Consider the following 19,518-nt stretch of genomic DNA (forward strand, 5'->3'; position numbering starts at 1 on the left):
TCTAACCCACACTGGCATCAAATTTCTTCACAACCAAAGAGAAGGCTGCAACACTAACAGGAACTAGAAACACTGAAAATGTCTGGCTTAATCCCACTCTCTGCACAACAGAGTCCTTTAGAGGTTAAAGGGAGATGCTGCCAACATGTCAAAGGCAGGTTTTCTATCATCTTACCTTCTTGACTCTCTGGTTAGTCAATTCTTTACCACTCCCCGCCAATGTTTACTGATAACAATGCAGAGAAGTGGCTCACTTCTTTAATGAGACAACAGGGAAGGGATAGAAGGTACTCAGTGCATTGCGTATTATAGGATAATTTCAAAGAGACACAACCTGGATAGGGGATTAGTTGTGGCCTCTGCTCTCAAATTCTGAAGGTAGAGTATAAGCGCTGGAGCTTTCGACAATATCCCCTGCTAGAAGACAACAAGTGTGTTTGAAACCCTCACTGGGAATTCTGATGATAACTGCCCAATTCCTGCGCTTCTGGGTTCAAGATCTCCCTTCCACCAAAACTATCTGGACGACAAGAGCAGTGACCTTGCCAGAAAGTCTAGGCGAATGAGAAGTGTCAAGTATTTCCCTTTCACCAGTCCCTGTCTGACAATGTTTTCCCCTTGCCATGCTCACAAGACCCAGGGTTAATGTTAACCTGGAACTGCTGGTTCTTTCCAAAACCCATGCATGTTGAGCAACATCATCATGAGTCATGGGAACATTTGAGTTCCTTCCTTCCCATAGACTTCCACAAAAGACAACCATCCCCACCCTGAGGTAGATCCCAGTAATTAGAACTGTTAGAATATTGGACTTTTGCATGCAATCCAGTGCTGGACTCATTGGTTGAGCAAGTGGAATTGGAGACTTGATCCTGGAAAATGAAAAGTAAGCATATGCAGTTTGATTACTTTAAAAGACACAGGGTTATAGGCATAGAAGACTAGAAATGGAGATGTTTTGATAAACCACTGGGGTTGGGTTTAAGAAGACGACTACTTGAAGAATATTTCAGCACTCATGTACTGGTAACTGAAGCCCATCTTTTGCAGCCCCCTTCCCTTCCGCCCATCCCCCCCCGACTGTTTCTTCTGAAGATGGCAGCTGGCACTATCAAGTATACAATCCTTTCATGTTAACAGCTTGTGAAGTTGTGGAGCAATATGCACATTGGTTGCTATGCATGTTTCAATTTTAACTGCCTCATTTAACTCCAGGTATCTTATTCTGTATAGAACATTCAAAGGTCACCACTGATCTTTGAAGTGAAGTATATTTATTAGGGTTTTGTTCTATTCTAGTGTGTATACAGAAAATGGAATGCAATACAAGCCAAGGGGATGCCTCAATGCTTAGTACATATGAACATCCTAATTCCTACAGGGGAACTGTAGAAACTAAAAAAAAAAAGAAACAGTCTTACTTGCAAGTGGTTTTTTCCTAAACAACCATCAAATGGCACAACATCAGTATCATACTGCGTATGCACAGTGAAAAGTCACTGCAATCTGACTTCATGTACAACACTGCAGACTAAGACTTTCACAGAACAATAAGATTTTTTTTAAAACTACAGGAAAATACTGCAGCTTGCCTAACATAGCAAGCCCCAACATGTACTATCCATGGAATTTTAGCTTTGGTAATCTCTTTTGATCACACAGTGGGATTTAATCTGCTGGTTCGAGGGACTAGGCAACTAAACTGTGATTTCCAGAAAGAAGCATGATCTTTGTTATCTGGCCAAAAATGGGTTTAACTGTCTACCTCTAACTGCCTGAATCAATTCTACATCACGCCTCTAGCACTGACCCTTAGCTAACAAAACCAACATGGTTTGTGGCAGTTGTCACTTGTCCCCAACAAATAAAGGTGTAGAATTGAAGAAACAATTACTGCAACTGGTTTTTCAAGACTTCCCATTGTTCTAAGAAGCCATTAGGATGTGAATGAAAACAGGCTTCATTAATTCTGTTTCAGAAAACTTTAGCAATTGATTTTATTTACAATGCCAGAGGTTGCTGAATTTCTGACATCCTATATATTTTAAAGGATACAGTGACACATTTAAAAGCATGGAAAGGCTAGCTTGCAGTGTGAATTGCCATACGGAGTCCACACTTAGTTTAGTTTTATTGGTATCAGAGGAAAAGTATGGGGACATTGGATTACACTGGTAGAAACTCAGCCAAAAGGATTTAAATCTATATTCAAATATTACACATGCAAAGAGAACACCACCCTACAAGAACAACTTCATTTGCTGCTGCATTTGTCTAATATTAACAGTTATAAACAGAGCAGTGCAACTGGTATTTGGAACGATCCTTACAGTGTCAGTTGTCAGGCACAAGACTTCACTTTTCTTCACACCACTGATTTTCTTTGCGTACCTAAAAATCAAGACAGCCTTTATTACATTCATAGTACTTAAGGTTTCTGAAAGTGTGCAAAGCAAAGGAAATGGTACTCATGCCTGAAACCAAGGGAATGGTATTTATTTTCTATTGAGGCTATTTCCATACAGGCTTATCAGGCATGTGGGCAGGAGGAGCACCATACAAAAGTGTGAAGGAAAACTTACATGCATGGCATGTCCTCTCATATGGCACATCTTAGCTTCACATAACAAGCTTTGAGCAAGTACTTTATCTTTGTGAGGATCATTATGACAAAGACCCAGAATCCTAAGTGAGACTACAATAATTGGGATAGAATGTCACACAGAGACCAGCACCAGTGATTTGTTGCTCAACCAATGAGATCATGTATCTTCAACGGACTAAGAAAAAATGAGTAGTACAGATCCTGTTTTATGCAGAGCAACTAAATCCAAGGTAGAAACTATGGCATACCTGGGCTTCTTCTTCTTCAGTGAAGTCATTCTTGATATTGAAGGTCTTGCGGATTTCTTCTGGTGTTTTTCCCTTAATCATATTTGCAACTGTCTTGCACGTCACATCAAGTAAGCCTTTGATGTCTAAGTAGTTTGCAGCCTTTAGGGGGAAAAGACCAATTTAATGTCTTGTGCTCAATGCAATACCACCAAAATATACTATACCGTCAGGTTTTTATTTTTATAAAGTAACAGCCAATAACAAAAACATTTTCTATTTCATTGTAATTTACTTGTTTGCATGATATTATAGTAAGATGTCTGATTTTTTGTTTTTTGTTTACTCGAGATAACTTTATTGATACTTTTTTGTTTAGCATTTACAAGGACCATCAATTAAGCCAGGCGGGGGACCCCAGGCGCTGAACTGTTATCAATTAAATCTCTATCTTGCCCTTCCACTCAAGGAGCCTAGGGTGGCAAATAATAAAACAGCAAAATGATACGATTTTAAGAAATTAAAAGTATATCAAACATCTTAAGAACAGTCACGTATCATAGCTATTAATTTCAAGGTTGCCGCAAATTGTCTTTCAGCTGTCAAATGCCCAGGTGAACATAAATGTTTTTAAATTCCTCTTGGATATTAATAATGAGGAAGAAACAATTCACCAAGGAGGGCATTGGAGAACAGTTACCAAGAAGGCCGCCACAGGTCAGTGCTCATCTAGCAGCATCAACATGTCAATCATAAGGTTCAAGATGGTTGATACTCGGGAGATGCATTTTTAGCTACTTGAGTCCCAATCATATTAGGGCCTTCTAAACCAGCCTGTCACCTTGAATTGGGCTTGGTAGCTCACTGGCAGTCAGTGCAGCATTTTCTAGACCAGAGACACACCATCCCATCAGGATGTCCCATTCATAACTTCAATCACTCTAGACTACTGACCACATTGGCCTGGAAATGTGGGAGGCATAGTCCAACAACATCTGAAGGGTCTCAAGTTCCCCGCCTCTGAATTAAGCATTTTCAGAACACATGGTCATTCAGTTATGGAGCATGCATCTATAATACACCAAATCTAAACATTTATGCCATAGCAGTCAGCTAGTTTTGCTTTGAAAGGCCCTAGGAGCAAGAAAACAAAGAGTCCTACTTATACAAGTATTGTCATAAGATGCCACTTTATTTCATTTATGGATTCAGCAGCAAAAATTTAGAGGTGTCCTTTAGTTGCAGGCTTCTAGTTTACATGTATGCTTGAAGTAATGTTCACTTGCTGAAGTGCGACTTTATTACGCATGCAGGACCAAAATAAAGGTTTCCCCTGAAGATCAAACCCAGGCAGGCTCATAGAAGGAGATACGGTCCTTCAGATAGCCTGGACACAAGCTTTATTGGGCTTTATAGGTCATAATGAGCACTTTGAGATGTACCCAGAAACAAACCAGTAGTCAGTGGAGCTGTTGACATAAGGAATTTCTGTTCTTCCTGTAACCAGCTCTGGTCAGCATTCTGAACTGCAGAAGTTTCCAAAAACTATGCAACGGCACACCCACAGAAAGCTTGATATAAATGGGATGTAACTAAGCTATGGATCACAGTGGCCAGATCAGACATTTCCAGAATGGAAGCAACAAGCCATCAATCAAAATATTGGACAGGAGTTACCCAGCACCACCATCTGGGCTTGGCCTCCAAGATAGACCACACCCACCCTAAAACAGTTCCTCCAAGTCTCATAATAGTAGGATACCATGGTCAATGGTATCAAAATCCACTGAGAGGTCCAGCACACTCTCCCTATCCAGCTTCCAGCATAGGTCATCCACCAAGGGACCCAAAGCCATTTCTTTCCCATAACCAGGCCTGAATCCAGACTGAAATGGATCTAGACAATCCATCTCATCCAAGAACTTGTGAGGCTGAGAAGCCACCAGATGCTTCAGAACCTTGTCCAGGAATGGAATATTGGAGACTGGCTAATAATTATCCATAATAGTGGGAGTCCGGGAGGCCTTTTGCAGCAAAGGTCTTACCACTTAGGCAGGTTGAAACCTCATCTTGCTGAAGAGTTGTTCACCTTTCTCTTACCCACTCAGCAATTCCTCCCACCTGGCTAAGCCAGGAAGGACAAGGACCCAGCAAACACATGGTGGCTCTCACTTCTCCAAAACAAAATGTACTAGAAATTTCTATAATACCTTGTGATATTCCATTGATCTACAAAGTTCATTACAACAACACCTGGCACCACCTGAATATACAAAACCAACCTACCAGGATAAGTTCAAAGAGAGTTCCTTGGTCTACTTTAAGAAATTCTTGGTCCCACACAGGGATGTCATCTGTTCGTTTCTCTTTGTTTTCATCATCCTCAGGGGGAGGTGGATCATCTTTATGGTGGGTGCACCACTGGATTACCTTAAGGAATTAAAGTAGCTTATGAAATATCTTCATATTTGTTTATTTAGTCTAAAATAAACATTTGCTCTCAAAACTTCAAGCAAATTACTTTTATCAGTGTTCAGAGATCTTTTTGCACAGCCACTACTTAATACAATAACACAGAACTGTTAAAACATTCATCTTTTCTGGAAGTTTTACTAATTTAAACTAAACATCCTGCCATTTTTAAGCATACCACCAGCTGCTCATAATTATCTCAATACAAACCTTTCAGGGGAAGAACTGACAGTAGCATAATCTCAAAACACAGTCTGCAAATGCTGTAAACAAGATTTCACACACTTAATACTGAACTGCTTTCTCACATTTCAATCTTGTGATGCCAATTAAGTACTTTCAAACTGACAGAACTACTGTAAAGATTAAGTGGGAAGAGGCAACAAATAAGTCAAACAGAATGAAAATTTGAGAAGACTGGCTCACAAATGCTGCCAGTTAAAATCCTAAATTCCTGAAACCAGTTAAATCCTAAAACATTTATACATGGTTAAACAGTCAATATCATAATGCTGTTATACAAATCTATGATGCAACCTCATTTGGAACATTGTGTACAGACATGGTATGGAGAAAGTGGGCAGGGAGAAGTTTTTCTCTCTCATATTACTAGTAATAGGGGTGATTCAGTGAAGCTGTATGCTTGAAGATCCGGACCAGACAAAATAAAGTACAGTGGTACCTTGGTTTAAGAACAGCTTAGTTTATGAACAACTTGGATTAAGAATGCTGCAAATCCAAAAGTAGACGTTTTGGTTTGTGAACTTTGCCTTGGAAGCAGAACATGTTTCACTTTCTGTTGAGTGTGTTCCATTTGTAAATTGAGTCCCCCCACTGCTATGGGAAAGCACGCCTTGGTTTAAGAACGCATGTCCGGAACGGATTAAGTTCGTAAACCAAGGTACCACTATATTTCTTTACACAGCACACAGTTAAGCTACACAATTCACCTTCACAAGATGAAGTGATAGCTAGCAATTGAAAGGCTTTTAAAACAGGATTTGACAAATTAAACGTATGATAAAGCCACAATGGCTATTTTCTACCTCCACTGTCAGAGATAGTATGCCTCTGGCTGGCTACTGTTGAGAACCAGATGTTGAACTATGCAGGCCACTGGCCTGATCCAGCAGAGCTCTAATATTCAAAACTGCACAGGAAACTCTACCCAGAAGAAGCAGAGGCTTCCTGCTTCAGGCTTTGCCCTCCAAAATGTGGTATGTGGTAGAACTGAGTAAAAGACAAGTAACAGAGGGGGTGGGATCAGCAAGAATGGCCCTTCTTCCTCCCTCCATGCAACTGGAATTATATGAGGTTGCTTACACAGAACTTATAAATAATGCAAATATAGACTCTATCATGTATAGGGAAGATGGCAACAAGTAAGGCTGCTTAGAATGACACAGAAATGTAAGATGAACAGTTAAGCCACATATAGCAACTAAAAGGTTGTGTGTATGCTCCATAAAGCTACTGCAATACAAATGGATGCGCTACCTGAATGTAGTATTATATTATCCCAAATAAAAATATAACTTAATTTTCCCAGCACTGGCTATACTTCTCACAACAGAAGAACCATTTTCAGAAAAGATGGCTATACTGCATACAACAAGGCTGAGTCTGAAAGCTCATATTACCCAAACAAAAATCATGTTCAACATTACCTTTTTTAATATAGCTGCATTAACGTTTGGAAGAGGGACAGGATCATCATCCCCTTCATCATCCATTCCCAAATCTGAGAATAGAAAAAAAAGACAAGTAATTTACATAGCCAGAACCCCTACATTTCTTAAAAGGCACCTTCTACTGCAATATAGGTACATTCAGATCCTGTTCTTTACTAAAATATACTCTTTTCCAACATGTAGCTTATGCAAAATGCACGGGCTACACAGTGCAAATTATTAATAAATTGATTCTATTTGTATTCAAGACTGATTTTGTTAGAAGTAATGCTAGCCATATTGCCTAACTCCTGCTCAAGGGAGGACATATTCCTAGCTGAAGTATTAAAACAGATGGTCAGGCCATCTAATCTTTTCTTGAAGATTTCCAAGAAATTAATATTCACACACTCTCTAGGCAACTGATGAAGTGCTGATTTACTTGACTAGTAATTTGAGAGGCCTGCAGCTGATATTTTGGCTGGTAAATTCCCCATAGTCTGATCATATGTATATATGAAGCAACCAGTCTAGTTCAATGTGCACAAAACTGCAGTCTTAAGTTGTTTGCCTTTGCCAATATCTTGTGTTTTGTCTGGTAGGGAAAGGAAGAACCTTGTCTTCTACTTTACTTCCTCACTCATGGAATTCACACAGTCCTCAGCCAATAAGCCATTTTGTCTATTGCTGCTGCAGCAGCCATTTTGACAGACATTGCTACCTTAGCAAGTAACAGTGTCTTTGCGAAGGTCCTTAGCCGTTGACGCTAACAGACCAACTGGTGAACATGAACTTCTGCTTCTTTGACTCCCAGGCAGAAAGAGTCAATGTGTGTGTATAATACCAATAAATGCATCAACCTGTACCCACCACACAGAAGTAAAGCCACATGGAAGGACTCCATGGAACTTACTTACAAGAATGTATATCACCAGACTGTAAAAAAAAGTATGTTCCTCTGTCCTGATCTGCCTCTCCTTCCCCAGCTACTAGCACACATGTACTGTGTGAAGATTTACCGCCACAAGGATAACATACTGCATAAACTGTAAGGAGCCCCAAGGATTCCATTTGGTCTAGTTCAGGGGTCTGCAATCTTTAAGACAAAAAGAGCCACTTGGACCCGTTTCCGAAGGAAAAAAAACTGGGAGCCGCAAAACTCGTCATTATAAAAATAACTTTTTTGTCACTTTTTTATTATTTCTTTGTTTGACCCCTCAGAATTACTCCTCCTCATAGAAATAAACGTTAAATTAACAAGTTACCTTTTTGTGTGTGTGTGTTCTTCACTCCCCTTCAAAACAGTGACCAGCGTACATGCCCCCTTTCAATGCAGTGACCAGCGTACATGCCCCTTACAATGTAGCGGGCGGGCGGGAAGGTGACGTCGGGACAGTGCGTGACTAATGCACGCACCGCCCCCATGCGACGTCAAAGCCAGTACAGCGCCCGCCACAGTGGGGAGTGTCGGGGCGCACAATGCGCCTCCTCCCCTTGCTAGTATCCGCCCCGGAGCCGCGGCAAAGGTGTAAAAGAGCCACATGCGGCCCCGGAGCCGCGGGTTGCCGACCCCTGGTCTAGTTTCTGATTCACAACCTAAGTCCCTGATTCTAAACACTCCAACCACAAAAACAGATTGATTTTCCCCAGGCAAATCAGCACACATACAAATAGCCCTTTAAGCCCTTCCTCAATGTTCACTCCCCTTTCATAGCATAAAATGAGCTATGCACAAAAGAATAACCTCAGCCTTTTGTTGCTCTTTCCATTTGTGCATAGTAGCCAATACAGAAGTACCTCTTAAAGCTCTTATCTACACCAATGAACCCAATACTGTACTTCATTCAGAGTATGGCCCCTCCCCCCCGCCATATTAGAACTTAACAAAGAACTGATTGCTTATGAAGTAAATAAAATCATTTTTAAAAGTTTGCCAAGATGCTTGTAATTATCTAAACACATCTCAAAACTCACATCAACATGGATACGCATGCAGCATCTTTATGCTCTATTGAGTCAAACCAAACATTTTTAAGCACATGGAGCAATGGCTGACACAATGTCCCAATCATGATTAATGCAATCTAAAATCTAGAAGATAATCACATGAGCATGATCTTGGGGGGAGGGGGAGCCCACATGTTCAATTTTGTGGTAACTTCAGATAGCAGGTCATAAGCATTTGGTTAGATTAAGAGCTTAAGAAGTAATAGATCAATGTGAACCACTGATTATTAAAAGACAGACGTTAAGCTGTGCCATTACTTGATGGATTTATCTGTTTTACAGCAACGGTGTACTGCCCTAAAATAGCAGCAAAAATAACAAGGCATTAATGTTGGTACAGCAGTGCCAACTCAGGGGCTCAGGGGCTTTCAAGAATACTTTAGAAATTTTTTAACACATTTCCTATGTTTTTTAGTTACCCTATTACCAAGATTATCTGGGCAACACCAGCTCTTTGCCCCTTACGAGTCACAAAAAAACACCAGATAAGTGGAATGCATCTCTTGAAAACTATGTTGAAATAGCAAGACGCTCATAAGGTCTCACTAGCATATTCTTATATGTACCTTTGTATGGACTAACATACCTAGCAGCAATGGGGAAATATAAAAATACAAATTCTATATGAAAAATACCAAAAACTCAGAAATAGAAACAGAGCTACAAGAAAATATTGGAAAACAGTCCATAAGACTGTTGGATCCTTGTTTCTAAGGATTATAAACATTCGCTTTACATAAAGGCCATATGGTTAAGTTCCATGGCTCCCTTTTAATTTGCCGGCAGTCAGAATTAAGCTTTCATCGTGCAAAATTTAATTGCTTCCAGCTCACAATTCCAGCTACCCACTCAAATATATACTATCACTTTACAAAGGCTCAGCCATAACAGGAACAGGCACGGTGAACATCCACTACGTCCTAAACAAAAGCTTTGTTATTAAGTGTTGAAAAATCTGCCATGCTGAGCTTTGAAATACCTCCATGATACACTCCTGTGTACATATACAGTTCCAGTCCTGGCTAAAAACATGATCCTCCTCAAGCTCTATCAGATATGTGGCATCCAGTTTTAATGTCTCGTATTCCTATGACTGTTTTTCCATTCCTTTGAAGATCCGCTCCCTAGTTCAATCAATCTAATTTGACATAGAAGATTGCCTCTGAATGATTAGTAAGGTTTAATTTCATATTTTACTGCATGTGGAAATCCCTTTAAGAATTTAGCTGAAACATACGTCACCCATCTTCATAACAGCTTTTGAACCAATGCATAAACAGAAGTCTGCATTCAAAAGCTCTGATTAGAAGTTGAAGAATCCAACTAAACGGCCACATTTGCTTCAAGTGCCCTGAAGGTGGAAGGTAAGTGACTGCCATGTCATGGTAGCCATGACTAATGTGGTAGTGCCTGTGAACAGCTGTTTTACTTCAAAATCATACAAGAAACTGCTCAGACTTTAAAGCCATTACACTCTTGCTCTTCAGTGACCCACCATGGAAATCAAGAGAGGGACTTTCCTATCATCTGTATAATAGCAAGGAAATGAGGAAACTGTCTATCGTCTTCAGAAAGACAAAAGGAGTGAGAGTGAAGGGTGTGTGAGAGAAGGGAGCTGTGCACCTGCATGTGTGGTAAGTGAATGTGCTCTGTGTGGGGGCATTATATACAGTGAAAGTCTGTGTGCATAGGGAGGTGCTGTATGTATTCATATTGGTCACACCCACCTCCAGCATGAGACCCCCCTGAGGGACTTTCTATGTAGCACTTGTGGGAAAAGAAAAAAAGTGTTAGTTGCACTCATGTGCACGATGCACAGTGGCTGAAATATTGTATGGCCTAAATAGATTTACCTTTATCTCAAGATTTCCAGGTATGATTCCCATAGTTACTTCATGTTAAGCTAAGAATTAATCTATTCCTGTTATGCAGCAACCATCTTCAGACCCACTCATTCCAAGTTACATATCTTCATACTTCCCTTACCTTCCAACATTGTCTTGATGGTTACAGACTGCTTTGCAATTTCAACGTCAACCTCAAATATTTCTCCATCAGAACTCTGCAGTTTAATTGAAGGCATCTATGGTGGGGAAATATAGTTAATGTTAGCTACATTTTAAATAATAAAAAAGCTACAAAATTATTTTTATGCTGCAAAGGGCAGATCTTTGAATGAAGTGGTATACAAATTTAATAATAAAATAATTTGTTTATAGGACAGTTTTGTTATACAGTGCATCTTCTACTGAAAAATAAGATTACACGGAAAGGGAAATAAATTTTGTCTCTGTATTGCAGAAGGGAGCTGACCAGAAGTAATGGATTGCTAAGATCACCACACACATTAACGGCTATAAAGAAATTTGAACTGGTTGCAGCTCACCTTTTGCCCTTGCAGTAGCTCAACATTTGGTTTTTAAAAAATGTCTTCTCAGTTGCCAGAATATGCAATACTAAGTAGGTGATTTAATCAAGTATTGAAAGTATCGTTTAATCAGGATCTCAAGTTACATTTGGATAGAAAGTGCAGTATGAAATTGCTTTCACTGAACCTAAGCTGTTTGTGCACCACTTTTATTTTTTAAAATACATGTTCAGTCACAAATTTGGAGAACTGCTTGCTACCTCACCAAAACTTGAATCTCAGCCAGTGTCCTGACTTCTGTTATCTCTAGACTATGTTCTAGGCAAGTTTCCAACATATGATGCTGCACTTTCAAACAACTGCTTAATGCATTTTTGCTTTTAGCACCCAGTGGAAAGAGAAAGCTTTCATTTTTGTAACGAAGTGAAAACTGCAAAGTTGCATGATACCAAGTAACCGCGTTCAAAAAAATTCACCATGTTTTAACCTTTCTGACTTTCAAATTGACTTCTGGAAAAACCCATTTGCAAGAATCACAGGCTATTATTTTTACTATGTAACATCAGAAATATCATTAACAGAGTTTTGTTGACAAATTACTGGAAATAAGCTCTATCACCAAAGCACTGCAGAAAAGTACAGCAAGTTGTGCATTTACCAGCTAGGTAAGCACATTTTTAAAGAACCTCACCACACTTTAGTAGCCAATTCTTGTAAAATCTCTCACAGAAAGCTGACTCATAGATATTGATATAGCAAGCAAATCCAGTTTTAGAATTGGACTCTGGGGAAAGAACTGCAGACAAATTTTCCTTCATCTCATACAATTGCGTTGGTGCACAATGCGTTTTTTTCCTTGAGGGAGGCTAATAGTCCACAGATCCAAAATCTGCTCCATGCAGCATTAACCTCCCATTCTATAGGTTTACTGTACCTTCTCAGTACTGCTGATCTTGGCAGCAATCAACTTAGCCACTGCATAACATTGAGTACATGCCAAGTGCATCACAAACTGAAATTAAATGGCACGCAATCTTTTCCAGCTGCTTATCTCCCATAGTTTATTACCAGAATATTAAGATACCTTCATCAGATTTTGAGTTCCAAAATATGAACATTAGGGTCTTGTGCTTCTTTTAAAAGTAAATGTGTCACATACAAACACACTAGGCAATTTAATGACAGCAAAACAAGAGTATACACTTTTGCACTACGTATGTCTGAAGAAAATATATATTTAAAAGATAACCCTTCAAAAAACTTTTTAGGCCAAGCTAAGTTTTAATTTCAAGATCAATGTATGCATATATACACAGTGAATCATGTTACAGGAAGTTACATCATCAATTTGGTTTGACTACTACTACCAAGTCTATTTTCTAATGTGCTCTTTTAGCAGCTTTAGTTTATTAGAAACATTTTTTTAAAGAATGACAATATTCTGTATGGCTCTTGACTAGCAACTGAGTACTGTATACTGCACAGTAAAAAAAATATACAGAGTAGCGGAGAATTGTTGGGGCAAACAAGCATTTTGTCATTAAGTGTTTGGTTTTATGCCAGAAAACATGATATATAATTACACTATTTTTGAATAGTTGTTTTCCTTGATTTCTACCAAAACGCAAGACACTGCATATTATTTTTCAACTCTCAACTTTGTTATTCTTCCCAGTTCTCCATTTCAGCTATTTAACTATAATTCTACTTACAACAGAGAAGCCATGCAAAAACTGATTTGTGTGGCTTTGTGTACAACGGGTTGGAAAACAACTAATTTATACTGATATTTTAGTATGCGTCTGCTACAAAGTATGCAGTCAGAAGTAGTGGAGAGCAATGCCTCAGAGCTCAGACTATCACACTAAGTGTTCCCCCTGGCCTTTTCCACAGGATAACTTTGTCAAACAAAAATTCTACAAGCTTCTCTTTACAGACTAGCAGTCTGATCCTGCATTTTACAGAAGATTCAATGGGGGGGGGGGGGGCTTTATACCTAAACGGTTGTAAACAGTGATTAATCCTAGCTAGCGGATCAGTCTACCGAAACACAATTTATGTTACTGATCATTTTTAAACTCCCAATCTCAAGGCTTTTTATTTAAAAAAAGGAGTAAGAGAGAATATTGTTTATAACGCCGTTTCTTGTTGGTAGGGTAACCAAGCAAAACGGTGGAGCGAGTTCTACATATACAACAGGCACACTTAAAAAATCCCATTTCCACCCTTCTCTCGAGTACTCGCATACAGCGGAGGGGATACAAGTCTACATTGGGGGGGGGGGGAATAGTTCATGCCCCAACATGAACTATTCCGGAAATACAACACACGAAACCGCCTTCTTTTGTTAATGCTTTATTGTGCACGAACATTAAAATGGGGGAAGGGGAGAGAGAAGAGGTGAAAAACAGAGATAAAAAGAGCCTGTTTTATTGGCTTCAGAGATGTGGGACGCATAAATAAGTGACGTGGGGGGGGTGCTTGTCCCCAGGCAATTTACGGGTTACCTTCTCTTCTTCCACAGCACTCTCCAATCCGGCTGCTGGAGGAGCAGGTGGCGGAGACACCCCTTAGCAAGGGGGAGGAGGAGGAGGAGGAAGAGACCGCTCCCTTAGCAACCACCTGCAAATAAAGTCCCTCAGCCCTTCCCTCCGCTGAGGCCTTCCAATCCCGCCTGCTAACTTCTCTCCCTTTTTTCCCTTCCGCGGCTTCCTGCCTCAGCTCCCCAGCGCCCCCAAACTAAGGAGCGAGGCCTAGACGCAGGCCAGGCCTAGCCCTTACTCACCGTGAGGCAGCAACAGCAGCGGCTCTCGGCCCCTCCCTCTGCGACGCCACCCGAGGGAAACCAGCGAGACTACTAAAGGCGGCTCGCGGCCGTCGCGTCTTATAAGGATCAGGCGGGGCGGGGCCGAATCGAAGCGAGGGCCCCTCGGAGCTGCCTCCGCCCCCCCCACCCTCGCAGAGCACGGGGCTGTCTTCTGCAGCGCCTGAACTAAAGCAGACCGGCAAACAGAAAGGGAGATCTCTTTCTCTCTATATATATATTATGTCGCTCTTTCCCCTCAAGGTCTGCCTGTCTCCTCTTCCAACTGGGAGAGCGAGAGAGGCAGAGAGAGCAGAGCACAAACTACCACTCCTATGTAAGAGGGGGAGGAGATGGTTAACCTACACGTCGTTTACTGCCTCTGGGGGTCCTTCAGGCAAAAGCTGAAGCTGCCTTCGTAGGGAACAATCTCATGGCAACGGCCGCCTCACAATGGCGGCGGCGGCGGCGCGCGTAGTGAGCGGAAGGACGCCTCGGACGCACATTGCTGCGTCTTCCGCGCGCTTGCCGCTTGCCCGTCGGCTGGTGCGTTTTGAGGTGAATGAGCTCCGCCAACTCCCCTGCTCGAGCGTTTTCCACTTCATCGTTCTTATTCCCCTGCATTCCGTTCTCCGATCCGTCGGACGTCTTGCCCTGGATGCTCCGGCAGCAAAACTCACCGACCCAACCTTGGGTGTTTGTTCAGGCGCTATGCCGCAGCCGCACGCTCGCGTACATTGTCCAGAGGACGCGTGAGAAAGAAGTGTAACAACGCCTGGAGCACACAAAGTGCTTGTTCAGCAAGTAAGGCTGAATATGAGGAGTCGAACCTGCGACCCGCCAGCTGTCTTTTAAACTCAAACCCTCGTCAGTCCCAGCCGGCATGGCCAATGGTTAGGGTCGGGTTGATGGGGGGTTTTAACCCGGCAACAATGTCTCCAAAAGATATACTTCTGAGTAAACAGGGTTATACTGAAAATCTGCAATCCCAATAAACTCAACAGGGCTTCTAAGTAAAGAAGTCCGACTCGCAGCGCTGTGTTTTACTTAAAAGCCAAGTCGCCCTAAATTTAGTTGCATGGTATACAACAAAGGCATATTTGTGCGTGAGTGATCCCATTTCCTTTTGGGCCAACCTACAACAGCGTAGACAGTAATAAAAGTTACAAAACTCCACTGGTTGGGATAAAATGCATTTACCATCAGTCAGGGATCTCAAAATGTAATAGCTTTAGAACGCAAAACAGCAGCAGTAGGAGGCCAAGCTCAATGTTATTCTGCATTTAATACTATTCTTCTGCATAGATTGGTGCCCAAATTATTAGACCTGGGACTTCCACCATGTTTGTGCAGGTGGATATTAGATTTTCTATCAAACCGTTCCCAAAGGGTCAGGTTGGGTTCCCACGTCTCTGCGGATCTCATCATGAATACGGGGACGCCGCAGGGGTGCGTGTTGAGCCTGCTTTTATATACGCTCTATACAACTAACACTGCCCCCAAATACCCCAGTAATAAGATTAAGTTCGCAGATGATACAACGGTGGTTGGTTTAATTACGGCTGGAGAGGGGAGGTGGCCGATAGGAAGGAAGTTGAGCAGTTGGGGGAATGGTGCAGGAAAAACAACTTACTCCTTAACTTAAAGAAAACAAAAGAGATCATTGTGGACTTTAGGAAATGTAAATTGAATATTCAGCCACTTATTATTGAGGGGAAGTGCGTGGAACAGGTCTCGGTGTTTCGATTTCTGGGAATGGAGTTGAGACGACCTAACCTGGGGAGAGAACAGCAAAGACCTGGTGAAGAGAGCACAGCAGAGGATATATTTTCTGAGAATCCTCCAGAAAAACAATCTCTCAAAGGACCTGTTGATGGTATTTTACCATTGCACTGTGAAGAGCGTACAAACTTATGGTCTGTGTGTGTGGTTTGGGAGCTGCACGGCCAGGGAAAAAATGCTATCCAGGGTTGTAAAGACTGCAGAGAGAATAATTGGGTGCACTCTTCCCATCTTATATCAAATCTATGCTGCTAGGTGCTATAAGAAAGCAGCAGAGATAGCACAGGATAGTACGCACCCCGGAAATGATCTCTTTCAGCTTCTGCCTCCTGGAAGAAGGTATAGGGTTATAAAGGCCAGGACTAGCCGCCTGAGAAACAGTTTCTACGCAAATGCAATTCTGGTTCTAAACGCAGCATAAGGGGTCTCTGTAGTATAGCGTATTTTAAAATGGGGTTTTAGAGTTTTTAGGAGTTTTTTAATGTTTTATGTAGTTTTGTAGTAGTTTTATGTAGTTTTTATGTAGGTTTGTGGTAGTTTTATGTAGTTTTTATGTAGTTCTTCAATTTCATTGTTCTGCAAGGGACAATGACAATAAAGATATCGTATCGTATCGTATTCACACATTTTAAAAGTATGGTTGACTGCTCACTTTTATTTGAAAGAAAAAGCACTCATAACAGCTATCATGACTTGTCATTATGTTCTGAATCAGACTGTGTTCTGCCTCCACAGTTAAAGCCTGTATGCTTCTGAATACCGGCTGCTGGAAACGACTGCAAGGGAGAGCACTTTCTTGCTCAGGTTTGCTGGCATCCTATAGGTATCTCCACCACTGTGCAGACAGGATGCTGTTTACGATATAGTAGAGCATCTATAGAGCAAGTAGTTGCCAGGGAAGGGCCAGTTTCCGGCAGGAAACATACAGCTGTGCAATCCAAAGTAAAATCATATAACAGAGAACAAGCTCTATTAATTTGAGGACTTCCTGGAAAAAAATATTTCCACACGCCACTCCAATCTGTTAATATTATGTCCTGAACAAGCAGTATTGCCTCCTGAAGCTTGTCTTCTGAGTATTTTAAAATAGGGATTTCTACAAGGACATTTTAACTCTGCTAAGGGTGAATTAAAAACACAGATCCCTGTATGGACATTTAAAATAAGCCTCTGCTGTTCTCAAAATTATGTGAATTGTTAGTCCAAAATGAAAGTAAAGTAGGGAGCAAACTGACCACTGGGGTCTGGATTTAATTCTTGATAGTTGCCATAATGCTTACTTACAGCACACTGGCCAGGAAATAAATAAAAAATTATTATTCCTAGTCGTAGTAGTATGCGTGTCTACTACCTTGGCAAGCCCCAAACTTACTCCAAGTCTCATTTTCAAGGCATAAAAGTGGAAAATGCAACAAAACACTACAATGTGGTATGGTCCTGTTCAGGCTTCTAGCCAGCCAGCTATGGCCTCTTCCAAGAGATTCCATTCTATTCCCCACTACCATCAGTCAGCATTCCATGGTCTTCAGTGTGCTGTTTCAGGATTGGGGGGGGACGGGACGGGTTGCACTTCTGAAACCTTGGTGTTCCCTCAGGGCTGCTAATGCCTCTCTTGCATGGTATCATTTTGTCTATATATGGATCCACAAGAGAATGAATTTGCTGTTCATATACAGGATATTCATTGAGTTTATACACACATAACTGATTATCACATAGACATTTTTGCTTGTTTCTAACTTTTTGTGATCAGCAGTACATTCCATACACAGTCCTCCTGTCTAATGTATGTATGTACACACACAAAAAGATGACTGTAATAAAATATACCTGAAAACTTGTTGAGTCCCCTTTGTGTTCAAACCTTATAGCAGCTTTAGCTGAAGCAAGCAATTAACAATAGTAAGGGCTGTTTTTCAAGGAAATCCCACTGCTTGGAATTAAGAAAATGGAGAGCTGCTTTTGGATAACTCAGCTCAGTGCTTTACAGCAAAATTAACATCAAATTGGTTACCTTTTAATATATACAAGGTATTTTCTTGCGTACTGAAGCTACAATTCGTACTCTTCTTTAGCAATCCAGGTATGCTGAGTTTTATCATTATAAACCAAGTATGTTGCTATTAAATACCAAGCCAAAAGTTTTTATAATAAACCTGCAGGACTGATATTTTGCAGCTGTTTTTGTGGACTTCTGTTCCTTAACCATGCAATTACAGTAGTTTTGTTTTTTTACAAATAGCCTCCTTCCCATCTGCACCAAAAAAAAAGGGGGGGGGGGAGCAGCTATGCAGCTGTTGCTTGATATAACCGTGAGAATCTGAGCTGCATTTCTAATAATACTGTGGGGGTATTGTTTTTGTTAGTATATTATCTATTTTTGTGATTTTTAAAAAAACCCTGTGTTTTTATATTGTAAATGCACTGTGATCCTCAGAATAAGGTATAGAAACTTAATAAATAACCACCACCTGGAAACTCAAGACGTGATAAATACAGCACAGGAACAAAGTAACAAATAGACTCTTGTTTGTGTGATTCACATGAGGCCCTGACCCCATAATCGCCACACACAGGACCTTCAGCTGACAGCTTGCCCAACCATTTTGTTCAGGACACAGGACTGCAAAATCACTGTGGGCAGTTTCAGTGGGAGAAGCCAGTTAGATGTGCTTCAAATGCAATACAATGGTACATTGGTTCTCAAACTTAATCCGTTCCGGGAGTCCGTTTGACTCCCGAAACAGTCAGAAAATCAAGGCCCGGCTTCTGATTGGCTGCAGGAGCTTCCTGCAGTCAAGCAGAAACCACATTGGATGTTCGGGTTCCAAAAAAACGGAAAGCTTACTTCTGGGTTTGTAGCATTCGGGTTCCAGTTTGTTTGGGAGCCAAGCCGTTCAAGAACCAAAGTACCACTGTACTGGAGTTGCTGCTCTCCCCATGTTATACTAGGAGAGTCTCAGGAAGCTTCACCGTTACTCACAACTAACAAGCAATACTAATGTTTTAGCAAGAATTAAACTTCCATCTTAGTAAAGAATGGAAACATTTTTCCCTTTGAAACCCATGTGCTGTATGGAACCCAAATTGCTCAAGTGCTTGGACTATGGTAAGATCAGGAAGTAAATTTAATCCACTGACATAATGCAGTATTCAGTCCTTAATATTATGAACTTGTTCCTCACCTCCAACCTCAAAGAAATGAGAATTACTACAGTGCATGAAGTGCAGCTACATAGAGACAAAAGTGACAGGGCTATACTGAATGACACCCTGGCCTTCATTTTACAAGTTTCAATTTCTCTCTTTCCTCTTACTGACTGCATAACAGTAGGCATAGTCAAGGCTACTGCTACTCTTTTGCTTACAAAGTAGATTTCAACAAGATCAGTACTGAGAATATATTATGGTCATTTAAGACTGTAGTGTGATATCCAATACTAGTCATAGAGCAGACTCATTGAAATCAATAAACTTAAGTCTACTTATTTCAATAGTTTTACTCCAAATATGACTTCATTGGACATCATCTACAGCCTGTTCAAAACAAGGCTTAAATGCAAGTTAGTAATCCTAGAAGTTTC

The 19,518-nt window shown here is 40.9% G+C and overlaps 1 protein-coding gene and 1 long non-coding RNA gene across 3 annotated transcripts; one reads left to right on the plus strand and one right to left on the minus strand.

Annotated features, from left to right (window-relative positions):
• Positions 1-1,257: 1,257 nt before the first annotated feature.
• On the minus strand, positions 1,258-14,287 carry SKP1 (S-phase kinase associated protein 1). Of its 2 annotated transcripts, none has more exons than XM_081850443.1 (6): positions 14,135-14,287; positions 10,968-11,064; positions 6,972-7,045; positions 5,119-5,262; positions 2,854-2,994; positions 1,258-2,391 (listed from the first exon to the last, which is right to left on the minus strand). In XM_081850443.1, the coding sequence occupies exons 2-6, from the start codon at positions 11,062-11,064 to the stop codon at positions 2,356-2,358; spliced, it is 492 nt and encodes a 163-aa protein (XP_081706569.1). In that variant the 5' UTR covers positions 14,135-14,287; the 3' UTR covers positions 1,258-2,355. The 2 variants fall into 2 exon arrangements, with proteins under 2 accessions (XP_081706569.1, XP_081706570.1); XM_081850444.1 differs by lacking the exon at positions 14,135-14,287 and adding an exon at positions 13,857-14,030.
• A 157-nt stretch (positions 14,288-14,444) lies between these two features.
• On the plus strand, positions 14,445-15,176 carry LOC309335405. The gene is made up of 2 exons (XR_014153478.1): positions 14,445-14,941; positions 14,997-15,176. It is a non-coding gene; the product is annotated as an uncharacterized lncRNA (long non-coding RNA).
• The last annotated feature ends 4,342 nt before the right edge of the window (positions 15,177-19,518 follow it).

The sequence above is a fragment of the Podarcis erhardii genome (assembly GCF_964252035.2).
Source record: "Podarcis erhardii genome assembly, chromosome: 2".
NCBI classification, from domain to species: domain Eukaryota; kingdom Metazoa; phylum Chordata; class Lepidosauria; order Squamata; family Lacertidae; genus Podarcis; species Podarcis erhardii.

What these genes read in the sequence shown, in the direction of transcription:
- SKP1 (XM_081850443.1), bottom strand. Translation starts at nt 11,064, where the DNA reads ATGCCTTCAATTAAACTGCAGAGTTCTGATGGAGAAATATTTGAGGTT. An exon ending in CTCTCTTTGAACTTATCCTG is followed by an intron (nt 2,995 to 5,118) that starts GTAGGTTGGTTT and finishes TTCCCCCTAAAG; the next exon opens with GCTGCAAACTACTTAGACAT. An exon ending in CTGAAGAAGAAGAAGCCCAG is followed by an intron (nt 2,392 to 2,853) that starts GTATGCCATAGT and finishes CTTGATTTTTAG; the next exon opens with GTACGCAAAGAAAATCAGTG.